This window comes from Falco cherrug, chromosome 10 (genome assembly GCF_023634085.1).
Source record: "Falco cherrug isolate bFalChe1 chromosome 10, bFalChe1.pri, whole genome shotgun sequence".
In the NCBI taxonomy this organism is placed as follows: domain Eukaryota; kingdom Metazoa; phylum Chordata; class Aves; order Falconiformes; family Falconidae; genus Falco; species Falco cherrug.
The window spans coordinates 17602360-17620911 of NC_073706.1; the positions used below are offsets into that span (position 1 = coordinate 17602360).

The window sequence follows — 18552 nt, forward strand, 5'->3', positions numbered from 1 at the left end:
TGGGCAGAGCCTGGAGCTGCCAGCCCTGGTGAGCATGGCTCAGTGCCCACCAGCCCTCAGCCTCCCTCACCCAGCAGCTGTTGCAGGTTGATCTCTTGCTGGAGACAAGTTTTGCCACTTTGTTTTGGGCCAGCATGCTGCAGGGGGCTGTGCCGAGCGGCTGGGACCCTCAGGATATTTATCTCTGCCTTTACTCCCTAGATTTCCTCGAGGATGATGAGGAGGAGGAGGAAGGAGTGGACAGCCCTGAGCCCACAGACCCACCTCCTGAAGCCAAGGAGAAGAGCTTTGGGCCGGTACCCAGAGCCAAAGGGAAGGAGACCCCGCCGGTCACCGAGGATTATGGAGACAACCTGGACTATTACAGCTTTCACCGCAAGCAGGGTCAGGCCCTGGATGAGGTGGGCATGCCTGGGCAGCTGGGGAGATGGAGCACATCCCACCAGGCCAGCGCCAGCCCGGCAGCCATCCTTGAGGACCTCCACAGCGAGAAGGACGTGGGCCCTGTGCCGGAGCAGGTCCGTGGGCGGATGCTCAGTTGGTTACCCCAGGATCCCAGCGAAGGCGAGGAGAATGCGCTGGGGCTGCTGGCATCTTCAAAGCATGCTGGGGCCCTGAGCCTCCAACCCCACCTCTCGGTTCCCGTCTTTGGTGGCAAAGCCAAAACGCTGGGTCCCAGCAAGCCTGCAACACCCAGGGAGGACAAAAAGCCCCAGAAAACCCAGGAGAAGGTCTACGTGACCAGGCTGCAGCCAGGGAAGCGCAAAGCCCCAGCCCAGGAGCCGGCCTTTCCCGGCATCTTTCTTTACCCAAAGGCCCTGAAGAAAGTCCATCTTCACTCCAGGACCCCTCAGAAGCATCCCATTGCCTCCAGCAAGCTCCACGCTGTTCCTGGCCATCGGACCCCCTGGCTCCTGAGCAACATCTCCAAGGAGAGGGACCCTGCCAGGCGGAGGAGTGCCCGTGTGGGTGGCAGGAGGTGGGAGCGGCTGCCCAAGCTGGGGACCGAGCAGCGAGCGCTGCCCAGCCTCCTCGCCCTGGGGACCGAGGGCCTCTTCAGTAGGGAGACCCATGAGGACACGACCCCTGCCCCGGGCAGGACAGCAGCCACCACCAATTACAACTCCTCCGAGGTGGCCCGCTCAGAGGGGATGCGGGTGACATCCTTTCTGAAGATGTCAGAAACAACGACATCTCAGCAGGAGGAGGGAAAGGGCCAGGAGGAAGAGGAGGAGGAGGAAGAAGAGGTGTCAGACTACAGCTATGAGACCGGCGAGCTGCATCAGAGCTGGCTGGAGGACTCCATCAACTGGCAGAGGACATTCAGCGTTAGCTCGGTGGACTTTGAGCTCCTGCGCTCCGACTGGAACGACCTGCGCTGCAACGTGTCGGGCAACCTGCAGCTGAGCGAGAGCGAGGTCGTCGATGTGGTGGCGCAGTACATGGAGAAGCTCAATGAGAAGAATGGAGGGTAGGGAGGGAGTGGGGCGCGGGTGGGAGGCTGGGGAGAATGTGCCTTCACCCCGCTTGGCTCCTTGGGGCCGGGTGAGCTCGATGGTGGGTTCAGGCCAACCCTTCAAGCAAGGGAGCTGTGGGGAGCAGAGCTCATGGTGATGGTGCTTTCAAGTGCTTCTGCTTTCCCCATAGCATCTACACCCTCCTGAGGATTGTCAACGTGGAGAAGCGTCGGGACACGGCCCGGGGGAACCGCTACCTGCTGGAGCTGGAGCTGGCGGAGCGGGGCCAGCGGACGGTGCGGCTCTCCGAGTATGTCTATGTCCTTTTGCACCAGGGCAAGCAGGACGACAGCGCTGAGGCCAACCCGGAAGGGCTGGCTCTGGGGGCCACCGAGCCCCAGCCGAGCACCTGGAGCATCCTCTATGGAAAACCTGTCCTGTGCCGGCCCCTGCGGCTCAGCTGGAAGCAGGATGTCATGGTGCACTTCGTGGTACCCGGTAGGTGACACCAGGACGTGCCTCTCCAGGGTCTCTGCTGTTCTCTCTGCCCCCAGCATCCTGCGGCAGGAGAAAGGCAACCACTTTGCTCTCAGGTTGCATCCTTCAGGCTGGCCCGAGGGGGATGAGGTTATTATCGCTTCTCATGAGATGCTGAAGTTATCGCTTCTCATCGGAAGGGGTGTTGGTTTGGTTGGGGAAGGGGGTGCTCCTGGGAGCGCCATGGAGAGCCTGAGGGACGTTTGTGGCTGTGTCTGGCAGTGAAGAACCAAGCCCGCTGGGTCCAGCAGTTCATCTCGGACATGGCTCACCTGTACGGGGCTACGAAGGACGCCAACTTCAATGTCATCCTGGTGGACTTTGACAGCGACGACATGGACGTTGAGAAGGCCCTGCGGGATGCCCAGCTGCCCCGGTAAGCCCCCTGCCATGAGCTCTGGGTCCCATCCTGCTCCCCGTGGGGTCTGCAGGGCTCCTTGTGGTGGGACAGACCATCCTGGCAGTGCTCCCACAACCTGCTGCTCCTTCCCCAGCCCACCATGGGTCTTGGCTTCACTGCCCCTTGCTGCCTCCTCCTTTTTTGGGGTTTAAACTTGTTTTCCATGTGGAGGAGTCAGGGATGCAAATACCACCTCTGCCTCCATGGGGGGACCCTTGGCATGAGTTGTAGGCACCTGACCCCCTTCCTGAGGTGGTCTCCTCTCCTACCTCGTGGTCCTTGTCCCCATCTTGGCTGTGTCCCGTTTGGTCACCAGCACTAACTGCCCTGTCCTCTCTCAGCTACCAGTACCTGCGGCGCACGGGGAACTTCGAGCGCTCGGCCGGGCTGCAGGCTGGTGTGGACACGGTCGAGGTGAGCCAGGGGAGAGAAACCAGCTCCTGCCTTGGCTTCTCTCCCGGAGCTGTTTTGCCCTGATCCTCTCGCTTGTGTCTGCCCTCTCCCATAGGATGGGCACAGCATCGTGTTCCTCTGCGACCTGCACATCCATTTCCCCCCCAATATCCTGGACAGCATCCGGAAGCACTGCGTGGAGGGGAAGCTGGCCTATGCGCCCATCGTCATGAGGCTGAGCTGTGGCAGCTCCCCGCGGGAGCCCAACGGTGAGCGGGGTCCCCTCTGCCGTGATGCTTTTCCAGCTGGAAAATGTCCCCTGCCTGCCTAAGGAGAGCCACGGCGCCGGGTTTGGGTTGCAGCCTGGCTTGCATGTGCAGGGAGCATGGGTTTGTTTTGCTTTGGCAAGATGGGATTCAAGCCCAAGGGTGCTTGAGGCGCACTGGGTGCGATGCCCCCCGAAACTGGGCTGTCCCCTGGTGCCACCCCCATGGGAGGTGGCAGTGATGGGGACGGAGCTGTGGTGGGAAGAGGGCTTGGGACGGGCGTTCCTGTGGCTCCCAGGTAGTGAGGAGAGCACAGAGGTGATGGCCTGGGGATTTGGGTGTCCCCCACACCCCTCGCCTCATTGCTCTCCCCCCTCCAGGCTACTGGGAGGTGAATGGCTTTGGCCTCTTTGGCATCTACAAGTCGGACTTTGACCGCGTGGGAGGGATGAACACAGAGGAGTTCAGAGACCGCTGGGGCGGGGAGGACTGGGAGCTCCTGGACAGGTGAGGCTGGGGGTCCTGGCAGCCCCCTGACCCCCTCAAGGCAGGGCTGGCCATGTGGATTTGGGCACATCCCCTGGGAAACCCACTGTCCCCTCCATCGAGCTGGCTAAAGGCTGGGGTGACATGGTGGCGAAGGGGCAAAGCCCTCCTTGAAGGGGGGCCGTGTCCGTCCCCTCCCTCCCCTGAGGCTGCCCCCCTGTCCGGCTGCAGGGTCCTTCAGAGCGGGCTGGAGGTGGAGCGCTTGCGTCTCAGGAACTTTTACCATTACTACCACTCCAAGCGTGGCATGTGGAACGCCCGCAGCAAGAAGCCACCCAAGGACTAGTGCCCCGAGCCTGGCCTGAAGCCACTGACCCCCCTGTGCCCGCCGGAGGCAGACCACCGCCAGCGCCCGGTTGTCCCCGACCTCTGCCAACACACTTTGATGCTGGCACGGAGGGCACCCGTAAACAAACCGTGGATATTTTGGGGAGGGGGGGGAGCGGGGAGGGTGAAAGTGGGTGGTGATTTTTTTCTTAAGGGTCTAATTTCTTAGTCAGAAATGAATTTATTAACTCATTAGTGCCGGGACAATATGGGGATCCTGCTGTCAGGAGGGGTAAAGCCTCTGGGCTGATCCCCGGAGCTGGTGGGTCCCTGGGGGCCGTGCCAGGCTTGGTGATGCCGAGGCAGAAAAGTGGTACCCAAGCTCACAGCTGGCACTCACCCTGCAGCCCCCTTGCTGGGTTGCCTCCCCCCAAAAATGCCCAGCACTTTGTCCCTGTGTCAGGCTGGAGAGCTGAGCTTTTTTTGGGGGGTACTGGTACCCAGAGAAGTGCATGAGGGGTACGAGCCTGCTGGGGCTGCCCAAACCCTCCTGCTCCTCCCTGGGACCTGTGGAGCCTCCGTGGAGGGGAAGACGGGTACAGACACGCCGCTGTGGCTGTACGGGGAGGGGGGCAGAGCCCCTTGGCATGATGGGCTGGCATTGCCTGTGCCCAGGGGGGCTGCGCTGGGATGGGAAAAGAGCAGAGCCCAAAGCAGGTACGGGAGCACGGGGAGAGCAAATGATGTTTCCAAGCTAATTTCTGTGAAATTATGAGGTAGGAAGCTGTTTTCAGGAAGTTTTGTCTGTTTTGGGTTTTTTTTTTATTCTGAAAAAATAAAATCAATGTCTTGGCTGGGATTTCCTTCCCCTCCATGACACTCATGTCTTGGCAGGGATGCAGCCCCCAGCTCGGCGCAGGGCATGAGAAGCCACACTAGCCTCTGTCCCTTGCCCCTCCAAGCCCCCTCGCAGTGGTGGGTGGCTGTGCAGGCTGGGAGGACACTTTTGCCTGCTCGAAATCACCACTGTCGTTTGTAACACCCAGGAGGGCTCAGGAAGCCCCGACCTGCACTCGCCTGGCCCTGCACTCGCAGGGAGCTCGCTGGTGGAAGTGAGCCTGGCTGGCACTGGGAGGAAAGGTCAGAAACTCCCAGGAAGAGCTCCCATTGGGACCGAGCAGGAGGAGGAGGATGGTATGGAGTAAGGATCCACTCTCTTTGGTAGGAGCGGGCAGCAGTGGCATCGCAAGGGGTTCCTTTGCTGTTCGGTGCAGTGAGGAGGAGGAGGAGGCAGCAGCCGTGTTTTGGTGTCTGGACGCATGCCCGGGCTTGCAGGGAGGTTGCTGAGCCTCTGCCCCACACCTGGGCTCCACCCGGGCAGCTGCTTGCACCCCACACACTGCACGGGGGGCTCACCCCAGTGCCCCCGGGGCTGGAGAGCTGCGGGGAGAGCCACAAGCTGCTCCGCATGCCCTTGCACGCTTGTTCACAGGACGTCCATGCCTGCCCGTGCTCGAGCTCTTCGCTCGCCTTTTCCTCTTGCACATGGACATGCCCAGCTGCACGCAGCGCCTCGTGGGCTCCAGCAAACCCGCTTTGCCTCAGGCCTGGCTGCCACGAGCTCCTTCTGCTCCTCACCTGGGTCACTCTGTCCTGGCAAATCCCTGGGCTGCAACCACCACATCCTTGCTGCCCTCCACCGTGAGCTTTCAACAACTGTGAGCACCTCTGGAAGAGCTGAAATAGCCCCGGAGTTTCCCCCCTAAGTGTTTTATTCCCCACCCGCATCCTCCGGGCTCTGTCTGAGCATCCGTTGAGTTTTGAGGTGGGGATGGAGGTGGTGGGCTCAGCAACCTCCTTGCCATCAGAGAACAGCCACAGTCCGGGACTCCGGGGGGCTTTTCCAGTACTTCTGGCCCCAAGATTTGTCGGGAGGGGACAGCCTCGGAAGGCAGCAGGTTTTTCTCTCCATGCCAGCACTCACAGGCTCCTCTCCTTGCCCTGCTGCCTGCTTTTTCCAGCACTTTGGAAGTGCTTTGTTGTGGGCAAGGGCTCTGCCCGCTGCGCTGGGACTTGGCCCGTGGGCTGAGAAGTGCCGGGCAGGGCGGGTGGCCCTGCGGTCCCCTGGGGCCAGCAGCGGGATCCCAAAAGCCGCTTTTCCTTAGGCACAACTTTTCCAGCAGCTTCCCAGCCAGGAGAGCTCACAAAGCCACCGGCATCGGGGCAGGCACCAGGTTCAGCCAAATCTAGAGCTGCTGCTGCTGCTGGAAGGGACTGGTGCCACCAGCGCCATCCCCACTGGGGACACTGGTCCAGCCCTGCTGGGGATGATTTAGAGCCAGCTGATGGTATCTGCTTGGGGTAGGGCCAGCAGCAAAACACCAGAGGGTTTTCTTGCTCTGGCAATGGCTGAGCTGTGGTAACGGGGACCAAAAGGAACCTCTCCCTAGCCAGGCGTTGGAGCCCTAAGTGACAGCAGGGTGCAGGCAGGTACCCACTTTTAGAGGAGCAGCCCCAGGGCTGGTGCAAGGTGCTGGCCTGGCAGCTTGCCCTGGCCCCAGGGGATGCTGCAAAGGTGTTGGGGCTTGTTCGGGGCAGCGGAGGCAGACACTAGCCCAGTGCCGCCTCGCTACAGGGCTGCCCTGGCCATGGGGCTGAGCGAGGGGTCAGTGGAGGGCAAGGGGGAGCCTTCCCAACACCTCCAGTCTGAGAACGGGCCAAATGTGACAGCAGTGGCTGGGTGGAGGGTCCTGGGCAGCCTCCTGCCCTATACTGGGCTTTGCCCTGGGGGTCACCTATCAGCAGCCCCCAGCAAGTGCTGGGTGCGGCATGGAGCCTGGGTTCCAATGCTGGTAGAAGCGATGGCCCCCAAACTGGTTTGGCCCGTTTCAAACGCTCCCTCTCAGCTTATCTGGCTTCAAAGGGCTCCTGCTCCATCCCACGCACACAAACACGCTCCCTGTGAACCCCCAGGGGAGCCCCCTCTATCCCAAAAACTGTGCCCCCCTGCCAGCTCTGCCTCCCCTCCACCTTCTTTTGGCAGCCACAAACCCCTCCATGTTGCACCCATGGGTGTCCCGTGCTGGGGGGATTCAAGGGGATGCAGTGGAAAGGACATGCTGGACCATGGCTGCAGTGGTAGGGACCAACAGTGACTTTTTGGAGCATCATGAAGGTGCCCACGACATGGCTCCGCTGCCCAGGATGGAGCAGTTGGGACCCCTGGACCCCTCACCAGCATCTCAGCTGTACTGAGGCTTTTTGTGGAGCTGCCACAAGCCCCAAAAGCACAAACTTGGCTGCAAGGCGAGCGGGTTTTGAGCGCACATGCAAAACAACGGCAAAGAGACTGGTTGGGTAAGCTCCCGGGGCGGGCCCCGCCACGGCCCCACGCCTGCTGCACTGGCCCCGCCACAGACAGCATCGCCCACCCTGTGCCGGGGCGCCCGGCACCCGTGCGGCACCCGGGGGTGCACCTGCCTGCCTGGGAGGATGCTGCAGGGCAATGGCCCGCCGGGGCCACCCAACAAGGTATGTGCCGGCCGGTCCCCCACCCATCAGCGTGGCTGTCCCCAGTGTGGGTCCCCTTGGAAAGCTGGTGGTGCCCACCCAGTCGCCAGTCCCCACACAGCGGGTGGAACGGGGCAGCACGGATGCCGGGTCTGGCAGCTGCCTGCTCCTGGCCAGCTTTGGCCAAGAGGCATTTTTGGGTTTGCCTCTCCTCGTGCCTCAGTTTCCCCAGCGTGGCTCTTGGCACGTGTGCGCTGTGGCCAGGCTGCGTGGTGCTGTGTTGGCCACTCCCTGCTCCAAGTGCCGATGGCATCGACAGCCACCGGCTTCCCTGGGGACCCAGATTTGGGGACAGGCACCCAGTAGTGCTTAGGGGGTGGGAGAGGATACTGCGTGCCTGGGAGCTAGGGTCTCCCTGGGAATGTGGCTCTGTCACCCCACGGAGGGAGGGATATGGGTGCCTCCAGGCTGGGAGGTCAGTGACCACTTTAGGGACTCCCAGACCGAGTATATTTAACCTGTGTCACCCTGACCATGGCTGGATCCCATCAGGAACCCCTCAGTTTTGCTCCAGATGTGGAGAGGTGTGTGCCAATTTGCTGCTTTTTTAGCATCCCAGCGCATCCCTGCTCCCACCCAGTGCTTTCCCCTATTAACGAGCCATTTTACGAGGGGATCGCCAGTGGTTTCGGCTTCAAACCTGCACAACCCCCCTCAAGACCCCCCCAGTTTCCATCTTTAAGCTGCAGGGCAGCATCATAGCAGGGGGACAGGGGCTCGGAAGGGAGGCAGAGCCTGGGGGAAAGCGGCTGCCAGCAGGCTCGGGGCCGGCTCCCGGGGCTGGAGGGGCTCTCGGGGCTCCCGGGGCCATCCCCAAGCCCCTCTGTGCCTGGCACGGGGACGGCGGGCAAGCACCGGCTTGCACAGGGAGCGAACCGCCCTCCCCGCCTGCTGCCGGGGGGAACCCGTGATTCATCCAGGCTCGGAGGGGTGGGAGCGCCCCGCTGAGCTCTGCCAAACTCGGTGCACCCGCCGACGCTCCCTGTGTGGGTGGTGCTGAGGTGGGAGAAGAGGGGGGTCCATTGGGGTTATGCCTGGGTGTTGTACCCCCACAGGGTCAGGTGTGACCCATAAGCAAGTGTGGGCTCCCACTAAACCCGTGAAATCCCTTAGACTCCCCATGCCGAGTTGGGGAGGTGGGTCCTATCCCCCCCCGCATCAGTCCCCAGGTACGATGCGATGGTGGCACCGGAGTTTGCAGCCCACCGGGGTTTGGGGAGGCCATCGAAGTAGGGACCGTCACCCCAAAACACTTGCCTGCAGCTCTTGCCACTCCGCCCCGGCATCAGCCGCTGCTCCTGCTGACGGCGGCACATTCCTTGGGGACAGCCGCCCTTTTCACCCTCCTAATGAAGCACAAAAGTCGTCCCAGCTTGTCATAGCTGGGTGTTGTAAGCCCTGGGCCGGCGAAGCCTGTGATGCTTCCGCCAGGCGGGTTCGGAGCGGTGACGCCAAGCGCTGAGCCATGGCTTGCTGCGGAACCGCGGCTGCGTTGCCATGCTCGCCTTCAAATGGCCAAAGCCAGCACCAGCCGCGGCCGACGCACTGTGCCAGAGCCACCGGGCAAATGCCCTGTGGCCAGGAGCCGGGGCAGGGCCCCATGCCCGGCGTGGCTGAGAACGGGCACAACTCTGCGCAGGAGTGGGCAGCGCAGCGAGCGGGGGTGCAGGGACAGCTGCCTGAAGCCGCACTGTAGCTATCGCAGGAGCCGTTCCCTGCGCTCGGGGTGGGGGGACGCAGTGTCCCCCACCCTGGCTGTGCCGGGGCCAGCCGGGGTGGCTCAGCGGGTGGGGTGAGCCTAATTAGTACCTGTGCGATGCAGCGGCTGAGTCACCCCGCGTTCATCACTGCCGGGCCTGCCGACGCTGAGCCACCCCCCCCTTTTTTTTTTTTTTTTTATTATTGTTGTTTTTTACTTCCCCGGCTGATTTGAAAAGCAAAGCAGGGAGGGCCGGCCAGTAATTACTGCCAATTAGCCCCCGCTCTGGCCCTTTGGCAGGCTGGCCCCCTCCCCGTGCCAGAGGGCTTTGCTGGCCATGGTGGTGGGCAGCCTGGGGGGCTGCCTGGGGGTCCATGGTTCTCCTCAGAGGTGGCTGAGGGGATCTGGGGCTCTCTAGGGACACTGCCTGGGGCTTGCTGGTGGGGCCACGTGTGGGTTCGGGGCTGGCTGAGGAGCTCGCCTGGGGGTCTCCAGGGAGGCCATGTGGGGGTCTGGGGCTCTCCTGGGAGGTTGCCTGGCAGTCTTGGGCTCCTTGGAGGGACAGGGTGGGAGTCTGGGGCTCACTGGCAGGGTGATGTGGGTCTCTGGGGGTCAGTGGGGAGTCCATGTGGGGGTCTGGGGCTTGCTAGAGGGACAACATGGGGGTCTGGGGCCCACCGCCGGGGCCATGGGGGGTGCTCCTGGGCTTTCCAGATTAGTCACGGGTAAGTCTGGGGCTCACTGGTGGGGCTGGCCTGGGTGTCCATGGGGGAGGCTGCCCGTGGTGGGGATCTGCCGGGGGGCCACAAGTATGACCACCCAGACCCCCCCGGGGCATCCCCCTCCCTCGCGCCCTCGTCCCCACGAGGTCGCCCCTTGGGTGCCTCCACCCGGGGGCCCGGTGTGCCCCCTCCTTCCCGCCGAGGCGTGGCGGGGCGGGCCGGGCGCCTCCCTACGGCTCGAGGAAGCCGCCGCCGCTCACCTGCGCAGGGCGGCCTCGCTCGCCTTGGCCTCCGCGCCGCCGCCATGCAGGAGACTAACACCTTCCTGCTGTCCGCCCTGCAGCCCGAGGCCGGCGTCTGCTCGCTGGCCTTGCCCTCGGACCGGCAGCTGGACAGCAGGAGCCGGGAGGCTGCCGAGGCCCAGCGCCTGCGCAGCGCCCGCGTCCAGGAGCAGGTCCGCATCCGCATGATGCTGAGGGGGCAAGCGGCCTCCCGCCCTGAGGCCCCTGACCACGGCGATGGCACCAGAGGTGAGAGAACCCCAGAGCCCCCCCTACCCCACGCCCCGGGCACACGTGGTGGGACGGGCTGTGGGAACTCCTCGGCTGGCACCGGGCTTGGGCTCGTGCCCTGGGTTGGGGCTGGGGGAGGTTGCCCCCCATCCTGTCTGAGCCCCCCCACCCGGTGCTGGGGGTGGCAGCGGCACGGCCCCGGCGTGGGCTTACCTCACCCCACTCAGGGCTCGTGCCTCAGTTTCCCCACCTGCCTCCTGGGGGGTGGGGTGGGGTGTCACACTGGGGGGGGTCACACAGCTCGCTTTGAGCTGGGTAAAGGGGGGTTTTATCGCCCCGGCAGATCCCTCCGTGTCCCCCCAGTCCTGGAGCAGTGCCGCTGGCTGGGCTCCAAGCTCCTCCATTTAATGTCTGCGCTCACAGCCTCCGCCCTGCTGCTTCGCCCAGCACTGGCACCGGGCGTCACCGAGCCCCCCCGATCCAAAGTGCTGGGGGACCTCAGCAGTGGGGAGAGACCCCACACGTACACCTTGGCACCCCAAGGGCTGGCCCGAGCACGGGTGTGACTCATGCTCCTGTCACTGCCGGGGCTGGCGGCGTCCTGCCCGTCCCTGCCGGCAGTCCCAGGGCGGTGGCAAGGCGGGAGGGTGGTGTGTGGTGCAGCGGGGTGGCCAGGTCCCCACCGGGCTCCCGTCCCCAGGCTGGCAGAGCTGGGGCTGGCTTGGAGGGAGCTGCCTATCCGGCTACGGCACAGGGGACCGGGCTGAGCCGCCACGTCCCTGCCAAGGTGGCAATTACTCCCCTCGCCATCGGGGCACGATGAAAGGCAGGGAGGCCACCGCTCAGCACTGTCACCGCCTCCTGCTCCCCGTTGCCAGCAGGCAGGTGAAGGCAGTGTCCTCCCACACCCTCGTCCCCCTTGGTACTGCTGGCACTGCCATGGTTCCTGAAGCAGGTCCCCCCGAGATGAAGTAGGTGGAATTTTTGGTCCCCAAGACCCCCTCTTTGGCATCCTCCATGCTTGTGTTAATACCTCCATTCCCCATTCTGCAGGCGGTCAGTACAGCTCTACCTTGCGCTCCTCCTTCAGCTCCCGCTCCCAGACCAATGGCTTGGACCCCAAAGCCTCGGTATGTACCGGGGGGGTTGCTTGTCCCCCACTGTGTGCCAGTGCCCATCATTGTGGCAGCTGGGGATGCTGGCAGAGACTTAACACTGGCTGTAGCTTTGGTTGTGTCACAGGAGACTCTTGGCTCCATCCTTTTCTCTCCCCATGGCAGGGATGGAGGGACAGGCTTGCGGGCACCCCCTAACCCCACACTTTCCCCCCACAGCTGTATCAGCCGCTGGCCAAGAAGGATTTTGGCACGCTGAAGGGCAGTGGCTGGTCCTCGCGCTCGGCAGTGGACCTCACCCCACACAAGCGAATGGCGACCATCAGCAATGGGGGCCTGGTGAAGGGTCGGGGCTATAGCACCAGCTACGCTATGTCGCAGACCACCAACACCTCGCCACGGCCCAACTCTTTCCATGAGCGCAGCTACCGGCCCCGGCAGAACTTCGACACCCTCTCGCTGCACTCCCTGCGGCTGGCTGACGCGCCGCTCCAGCCCACTGCCATTGCAGATGACCGTTATAGCGTCATCTCAGAGCAGCTGGACCCTGTGGGTCACCGTTCCCTCTACAAAAGCCAAGGCAATGGTGGCTTCACCCGCTCCTACACCTTTGAGAGGCAGATGAGTGCCGGCTCTGCCACCAAGGCCACCCCCGACTGGCTGGACGGCAGTGAGGTGACCCAGAGCCGCACCATCCGGGCGCCTGCCATGCGCACGCTCCAGCGCTTCCAGAGCAACAACCGGTCACGGCTGAGCACCGGCTCCTTCGGCAGCGTCCAGGCAGCCTCGCAGGCAGGCATCGGGAGCTCCTACATGGGGATGGTGGAGCACAGCTCCCGCGCTCCCTCTGTGCGCAGCCTGGCTGAGTCAAGCCACCACCTCCAGGACCAGCGCACCATGGAGATGTACAATGGGCACAGCACGCTGCTCAGCCACCAGTCAGGGGGGTGAGTGCCAGTAGGGCTGGTCCAGCACCGCCTTGTCCTCACCTTAGTTACTTGGCTGGCTGAGGGCAAAACTCTCCATCTCTTGCCTGGCATTACCTTGCTGCAAGGCATGCAGGAGGAGGGGTGAGATGATGGCCGCAACTTGGCCACGTAGTGATGGACCACAGCATGGGTTGACCTTCAAGTGTGTCCTGCATGTGGCCTTAGCTCCTCTTATGGACACGTCCTGAGGCACAAAGGGTAGGAAGATGCTTGTTTAGCTGAGTCTGGAGTCCCGTGCTCCAAAAGTGTGGTGGGGAAGGAGATGGGCTGACAGGTCTCTTCCAAGATGTGAGCTGTGGTGGGGTGCAGATGTGGGGGACCCTGGTGGAATGCTCTCCTTGGGCTCTTCCTCACCTGCTCATGGCTTCCAGGTTTGATGACATCGACCTGCCCTCCGCAGTGAAATACCTGATAGCCAGCGACCCCAACCTGCAGGTCCTGGGCGCTGCCTACCTCCAGCACAAATGCTACAGCGACGGCAATGCCAAGAAGCAGGTGAGCACCTGAGCCAAAGGAGGAGGGTCTGTCCCCAGCCTCTCTGCCATAGCGGGGCACGCCAAGGAGGGTGGAGGAGATGGAGGGAGCCTCAGCCCCGAGCTGAATGGGAGAGCGGCTGGCTGCCTCAGTGCCGCTGGGCTCTCCCCTTCCAGGCCCGCAGCCTCCAGGCCATGCCCAAGCTGGTGAAGCTGTTCAACAGCCCCAACCAGGAGGTGCAGCGCCATGCCACGGGCGCCATGCGCAACCTCATCTATGACAACACCGAGAACAAGCTGGCGCTGGTGGAGGAGAATGGCATCTACGAGCTCATGCGGACGCTGCGGGAACCCGATGACGAGCTCCGCAAGAACGTCACAGGTTGGGGATGATGGCAGAGGTGGGCAGGGGTTCTCCTCCCCTGGGGGTGGCACATGGTACCCCCACTCCATAAGTAAAGCTGGGATGACACTTCATGGTCTCATGGCTGTCCCACAGCTGCTCCTGGCTGCAGGTGGTCAGCTTGAGCCCCCTGGGGAGGTGAGCCAGGGTGGATGTGCCCTCTAGCCATGCCTGGGACTGAGGATCCCCATCTACCCCACGCAGGGATCCTGTGGAATCTCTCCTCCAGTGATAACCTGAAGGATCGTCTGGCCCGGGACACTCTGGAGCAGCTCACAGACCTGGTGCTGGTCCCTCTCTCTGGGCTGGGGGGCTCAGGTGTCATCCAGCAGAACCCCTCGGAGGCGGAGATCTTCTACAACTCCACAGGCTTCCTCAGGTACCTTTTGTGGGCTGGATGGTTTTGGGTGAAGGAAGAGACACCATCTGTGCCGTATACATAGGGAGCAAGGTCTCTGGGGCTCATTTCTGGGGTTCCTGTCCCTCGCAGCACTTGTGCATCAAAGGCGAAGCCTGGCCAGACCCATGGGAGAGGTATCAGCCACCCTCCCTGCGGTGGTGCCCAGCGGTGGGAGGGGGGTGGCCATGGGGAAACCCCTTCTCACTGTGACAGCCCCGCGTTCCCCATGCAGGAATCTCAGCTCTGCCAGCCAGCAGACTCGGCAGAAGATGCGTGAGTGCCACGGGCTGGTGGACTCCATGATCCACTATGTGAACAGCTCCCTGGAAGTGGGCAAGTCAGAGGACAAGGTGAGCCCTGGGAGCTGGGTGCTGGGTGCGGATGCCCTCAGATGAGGTGCTGCTCCTTCCCTCCTGGCAGCTGCCTGACCATCATGGTGCAAAGACGCGTCTTGATGTGATGGGGGGAAAACCAGCCCAGCTCCATCTGGGCTTACTGGGCACAGCGGGGCATCGCTGGTGTCATTGGGGTGACTGGCCACAGAGCCCTGTGGGATTGCACCCCAGGGAACGTGCCAGCTGGAGGTGCCCTGGCAGGCGACAGGAGGACTGACACCATTGTGTCCTATCATCTCCCCCTCATAGAGCGTGGAGAATGCTGTCTGCGTCCTGCGCAACCTCTCCTACCGCCTGTACGACGAAATGCCCCCATCCTCCCTCCAGCGTCTGGAAGGTCACAGGAGGAACAACAGCAGCATGGTGACAGGGGAGCTGGTGGGCTGCTTCAGCCCGCAGAGCAAGAAAGCACGAGAGGTCAGCAGCTGGGAAGTGGTGGGCACAGTGACAGCCATGTCACCTGGGGCGGGGTTGGCACTGGGAAGCAGCTGGCAGTGGAGATGACGCTGGGGTGGAGGTGGACGCTAGCCTTGGCTGATGGGTGGGACACGCAGGTGATCTCATTGAAGGGTGAATCAGGTCTGTGGTGTGATCCAGGGTGCCGAACCCCCATTTTGCCACACCACGAAGCATGATGTATCTGGGGTGACCCGCCAGCTCAGGCACACGAGGAAAAGGGGACACCAGCAGTGAGGGTTGCTGCAGAGGGGACATGGCCTGAGTCTAACAGTGACACTCCCATCCCCACAGCACTACCTGAATGCAGACATTGTCACCTTCACGGAGGTCTCCAAGGACCCCAAGGGCATGGAGTGGCTCTGGAACCCCCAGATCGTGGGCATCTACAACCGGCTGCTGCAGCGCTGTGAGCTCAACAAGCACACAACGGAGGCGGCCTCGGGTGCCCTGCAGAACATCACTGCCGGGGACCGCAGGGTGAGGTCAGGGGAGGGGAACGTCCCCTGTGGCTTGCCCCATCTTGTCTGGTTGTCCCCACCACCTGGCCAGTCCCAGCCATGCTCGGGGAGGGGACACGCCTTCCTGTGGGTTGGTACCAGCCTTTCCTGGGTGGGAGACACGGCCATCATGCTACTCACTACCTGGGCATGGGTGACCCTGACCTGGCCCTGCTGGGCAGGAGGAGGAGGAGGCAGCCGGTGTATCCCCGGTGGGAGTCTCCAAGCGGGTGTTTATCTTGGCAGTGGGCGGGCGTGCTGAGCCGGCTGGCCCTGGAGCAGGAGCGCATCCTGAACCCCGTGCTGGACCGCGTTCGCACCGCGGACCACCACCAGCTGCGCTCCCTGACAGGACTCATCCGCAACCTGTCCCGCCATGCCCGCAACAAGGACGAGATGTGTGAGTGTTAGGGGAGGGCTGGGCAGGGCCGGCGCTGTGGGGAGGAGCCCAGCAGATGCCCCTCCATCCTTTTCCTCCTTGGTCTGGCCTCCAGTGGCCTCCTGTCAAGTCTCAGCAGCTTCCTGCCTGCTGCATCCCTGCTCACAGCTGAGCGTGCGGTGGCTGGTCCATTCCCAGTGACCAAACACCCTTCCCTCCATGTTGTGCTCTGCCTCTGACCCCACCATCTCGCCTGGCTTTGTTGTCACCTCCAACTCCTCTCTCAGGTGCCAAGGAGTCTCAGCAGAGACTCCAGAGAGCAAAGGGCTTGAAGTGCTGTCCCACAGGTCCTTGGCTGGACCCTCTGTCCCCTCCTTGCCCCTGGGAGGCTGCAAGGTTCATCCCCAGGCTGCTGCGTGTCTCCTGGGTCAGGCCACCAGCCCTGACGCAGTACCTTTGCCCACCAGCAACCAAGGTGGTCAGCCACTTGATTGAGAAGCTGCCAGGGAGTGTTGGAGACAAGGCACCACCTGCGGATGTCATCGTGAACATCATTGCGGTCCTCAACAACCTGGTGGTGGAGAGCCCCATGGCTGCCCGCGACATTGTCTACTTTGATGGCCTCAGGAAGCTCTTCTACATCAAAAAGAGAAGAGACAGGTGGGAGCTCCCTGTCTGCTCTGCTGTTCCAGCTCAGCCCTGGGGTCCATTCCTGCTCTTCCCTTCCTCCCCTGGTCCATTGAGGTGGAAGAGGGTCCCACACAGTCTCCCTTCCCAAGGTTTTGTGTTGCAAGTCCCCAGACCAGCTCAGAGTGGCCTCATGTCTACCTTCCAGCCCTTTGGCACCTTCTCAGGACACTCCCAGGACATGGAGCTGCCCAGACCTGCAGCCACCTTCTTCCCCTCTGGGTGCTTCTTACCTCTCCTGCCAGAAGTGCTTGCCACCCTGCCCACTGTGGTGGGCTCCAGCCTTTAGTTTCCTGCCTCTTCTCACCGGTGCTAAGTCCTCAGCTCCTCTGGGCTCTTCTGGGGTGGTATTCTTGGGCTGGTGGACACCACCCCTGTGTCCAGTGGTACCCAAAGCTCATTGCACCCTGTCTCTGTCCCAGCTCGGACAACGAGAAATCTTCTAGAGCAGCAGCCAGCCTCCTGGGCAACATGTGGCAATATACCAAGCTCCACCGGGACTTCAAGATGGTATGTACCACCCTCTGGTGCCTCCTCCAGCTGGTGGGATGCTGGGATGGATCTCAAGGGTGGATCCCAAGGGAGTCAAGGCCAGGGGCTTCACCCCGGAAAGCCATACCACCCCAGTGCTTCCAGGCATACGATGGGCCCCAGCTCCACATCTCCCCACCTTGAAAGAATGGGGATGTCCCCAGAGCATTATCCCTGTGATGGCACCTGCACCAGTGGGGTGGGGACAGCCATGTACCCAGCGTGGGGACAGCATGGCCCTGTCTGTGCTACAGCAGGGCAGGTTTGTATTCATGTTCCCACCGCCCAGTGAGGTGTGGGCAGGGGTGTCCTTGGGCGGGAAGGGTGATGGTGCTGGCATCCGCCCTGTGTGACGGGTGGCCTGTCTCCTTGCAGAAGGGGTACCGGAAGGAGGACTTCCTCGGCCTGTGAGGACAAACCCCGGGAGCTGGATGCCCGGCCCTGACTCTCCCCGCCGGGATGCTCCTCGCTCGGACCCCCGCTCCATAGCGTAGTCCCTGTCGCATCCCTCATGCCTCCCCCCTCTGCTGGGTCCCCCTTCCCCAAGCTGGGGGGCGCTTGTCCTCCCTCCTGCTGCAGCCTGAAACCCAGCCACTGCTTTTGGTTCTGCTGCGGGGCCCCACTGGGACCCTCGTTAGTAGGGGAATGCCCCACGGCACCCAAGGGTCCTCCATCCCTGGGGACCCTTCCCGCTCCCAGGGAGCCAGCTGCAAAGCTCAGCTTGTCTTGTGGCTTGGCAGGGGGGTAGGAGCTGCGGGGCTTGGGGGAGTCTCCTGCAAAGCAATTCTGGGGGGAGCTTCTGGGGACAGCCGGCCCCAGCTCCCCAAATTGCGGCACACGAGGGTCTGGGAGGGTGCTGGTGCCGCCACGCTGCAGTGGGGTGTGCATGGGTTGCACACGCTCTGGCCTGGCTGGGTGGGGACGGGGCTTCGCGTAGCTCGGGGGGGTTATGGGAGGTCTGAGGTGGCCTCCCAGATTTTTATGGGGTGGCACCATGCCTGTAAGGAGCTGGGAAGCAGCATCGGCAATGCGATGCTGAGTCCCCCCTTTGCCAGGGACGAGGGTCTGGCCTTTGGTTGCCGGTGCCCTTGCTGCGAGAAGCCAGGGGATCTCTGAGCCACGCTGTCCCCATCCATCCACCTTGTGGGGACTGTTCCTGTGCAGACAGAGCCACCGCTGCTGCTCCTTGCCGCTGCTCTGCTCAGGGCTGGGCCTGGCCGGTGCTGCATAAGCAGGATTTGGGCAGGGCCAGTCGGCTTGTGTTTGCCGGGCGGCGTCTCCCCGCGGGGTGGGGAGATGCCCTCGGTGCCCGGCGCGGCTGGTGCAGGTGGGGCAGCGGGTCCAAAGCTCTCCCTGCCGAGGTGGCGGCTAGGCCGGGACACGCGGGTGGGCTGTGGGGTGGCTTCGGTCTGCCAGCAGGTTTGGGGTAAGTGGGGAGACCCTGCGCTTGGGGGAGCATTGCGCGCCCCATTTGGGAAACGAGGTAGAGTAGGTACAGGGGTGGGAGGGCGAGGGAGACCGGGCAGTGCTGCCGGGAGGGGCCACATCCAGGGCTGGTGTGGTGACCCTGCACCCAGCGCGGTTCAGGCTGGGGTGTCACGGTGCATCTGTCTGCCCAGCTATCCGTGTACAAACTCCTCGAGCCCTGTGTACCCCTGAAATAAAGGCCTTGAACGATGCCTGCTTGCCCCTGTGCTTGGCCGGCACGTGGGAGGCGAGGAGAGCAGAGAACTCTGCGGGATGCTCCCATGGTGCCACCCTGCTCGCTGCATCTGGGTGTTGCTTGAGTCAGTGTGGTGGGGATGGGATGTATCACAGGGACGGGACGCAGTACAGTGTCATGGGGAGAGACCTG

At 63.0% G+C, this 18552-nt stretch overlaps 2 protein-coding genes across 3 annotated transcripts in view; both read left to right on the top strand.

Moving 5' to 3' along the window:
- B4GALNT4 (beta-1,4-N-acetyl-galactosaminyltransferase 4) overlaps positions 1-4725 on the top strand; it is a 30786-nt gene extending 26061 nt beyond the window's left edge. The window contains exons 14-20 of the mRNA XM_055722867.1: positions 202-1471; positions 1648-1955; positions 2217-2370; positions 2736-2808; positions 2903-3056; positions 3434-3560; positions 3771-4725. Of these exons, the coding sequence (XP_055578842.1) occupies positions 202-1471; positions 1648-1955; positions 2217-2370; positions 2736-2808; positions 2903-3056; positions 3434-3560; positions 3771-3885 (2201 nt within the window). The 3' untranslated portion in view covers positions 3886-4725. The remainder of the gene's footprint in view (positions 1-201; positions 1472-1647; positions 1956-2216; positions 2371-2735; positions 2809-2902; positions 3057-3433; positions 3561-3770) is intronic.
- A 226-nt stretch (positions 4726-4951) lies between these two features.
- PKP3 (plakophilin 3) lies at positions 4952-18376 on the top strand. Of its 2 annotated transcripts, XM_055722869.1 has the most exons (14): positions 4952-7397; positions 10201-10387; positions 11423-11499; positions 11704-12431; positions 12845-12968; positions 13124-13328; positions 13554-13728; positions 13982-14099; positions 14394-14561; positions 14895-15080; positions 15347-15500; positions 15947-16139; positions 16589-16676; positions 17073-18376. In XM_055722869.1, the coding sequence occupies exons 1-14, from the start codon at positions 7194-7196 to the stop codon at positions 17106-17108; spliced, it is 2643 nt and encodes an 880-aa protein (XP_055578844.1). In that variant the 5' UTR covers positions 4952-7193; the 3' UTR covers positions 17109-18376. The 2 variants fall into 2 exon arrangements, with proteins under 2 accessions (XP_055578844.1, XP_055578843.1); XM_055722868.1 differs by having other exon boundaries at positions 4952-10387.
- Positions 18377-18552: the final 176 nt, after the last annotated feature.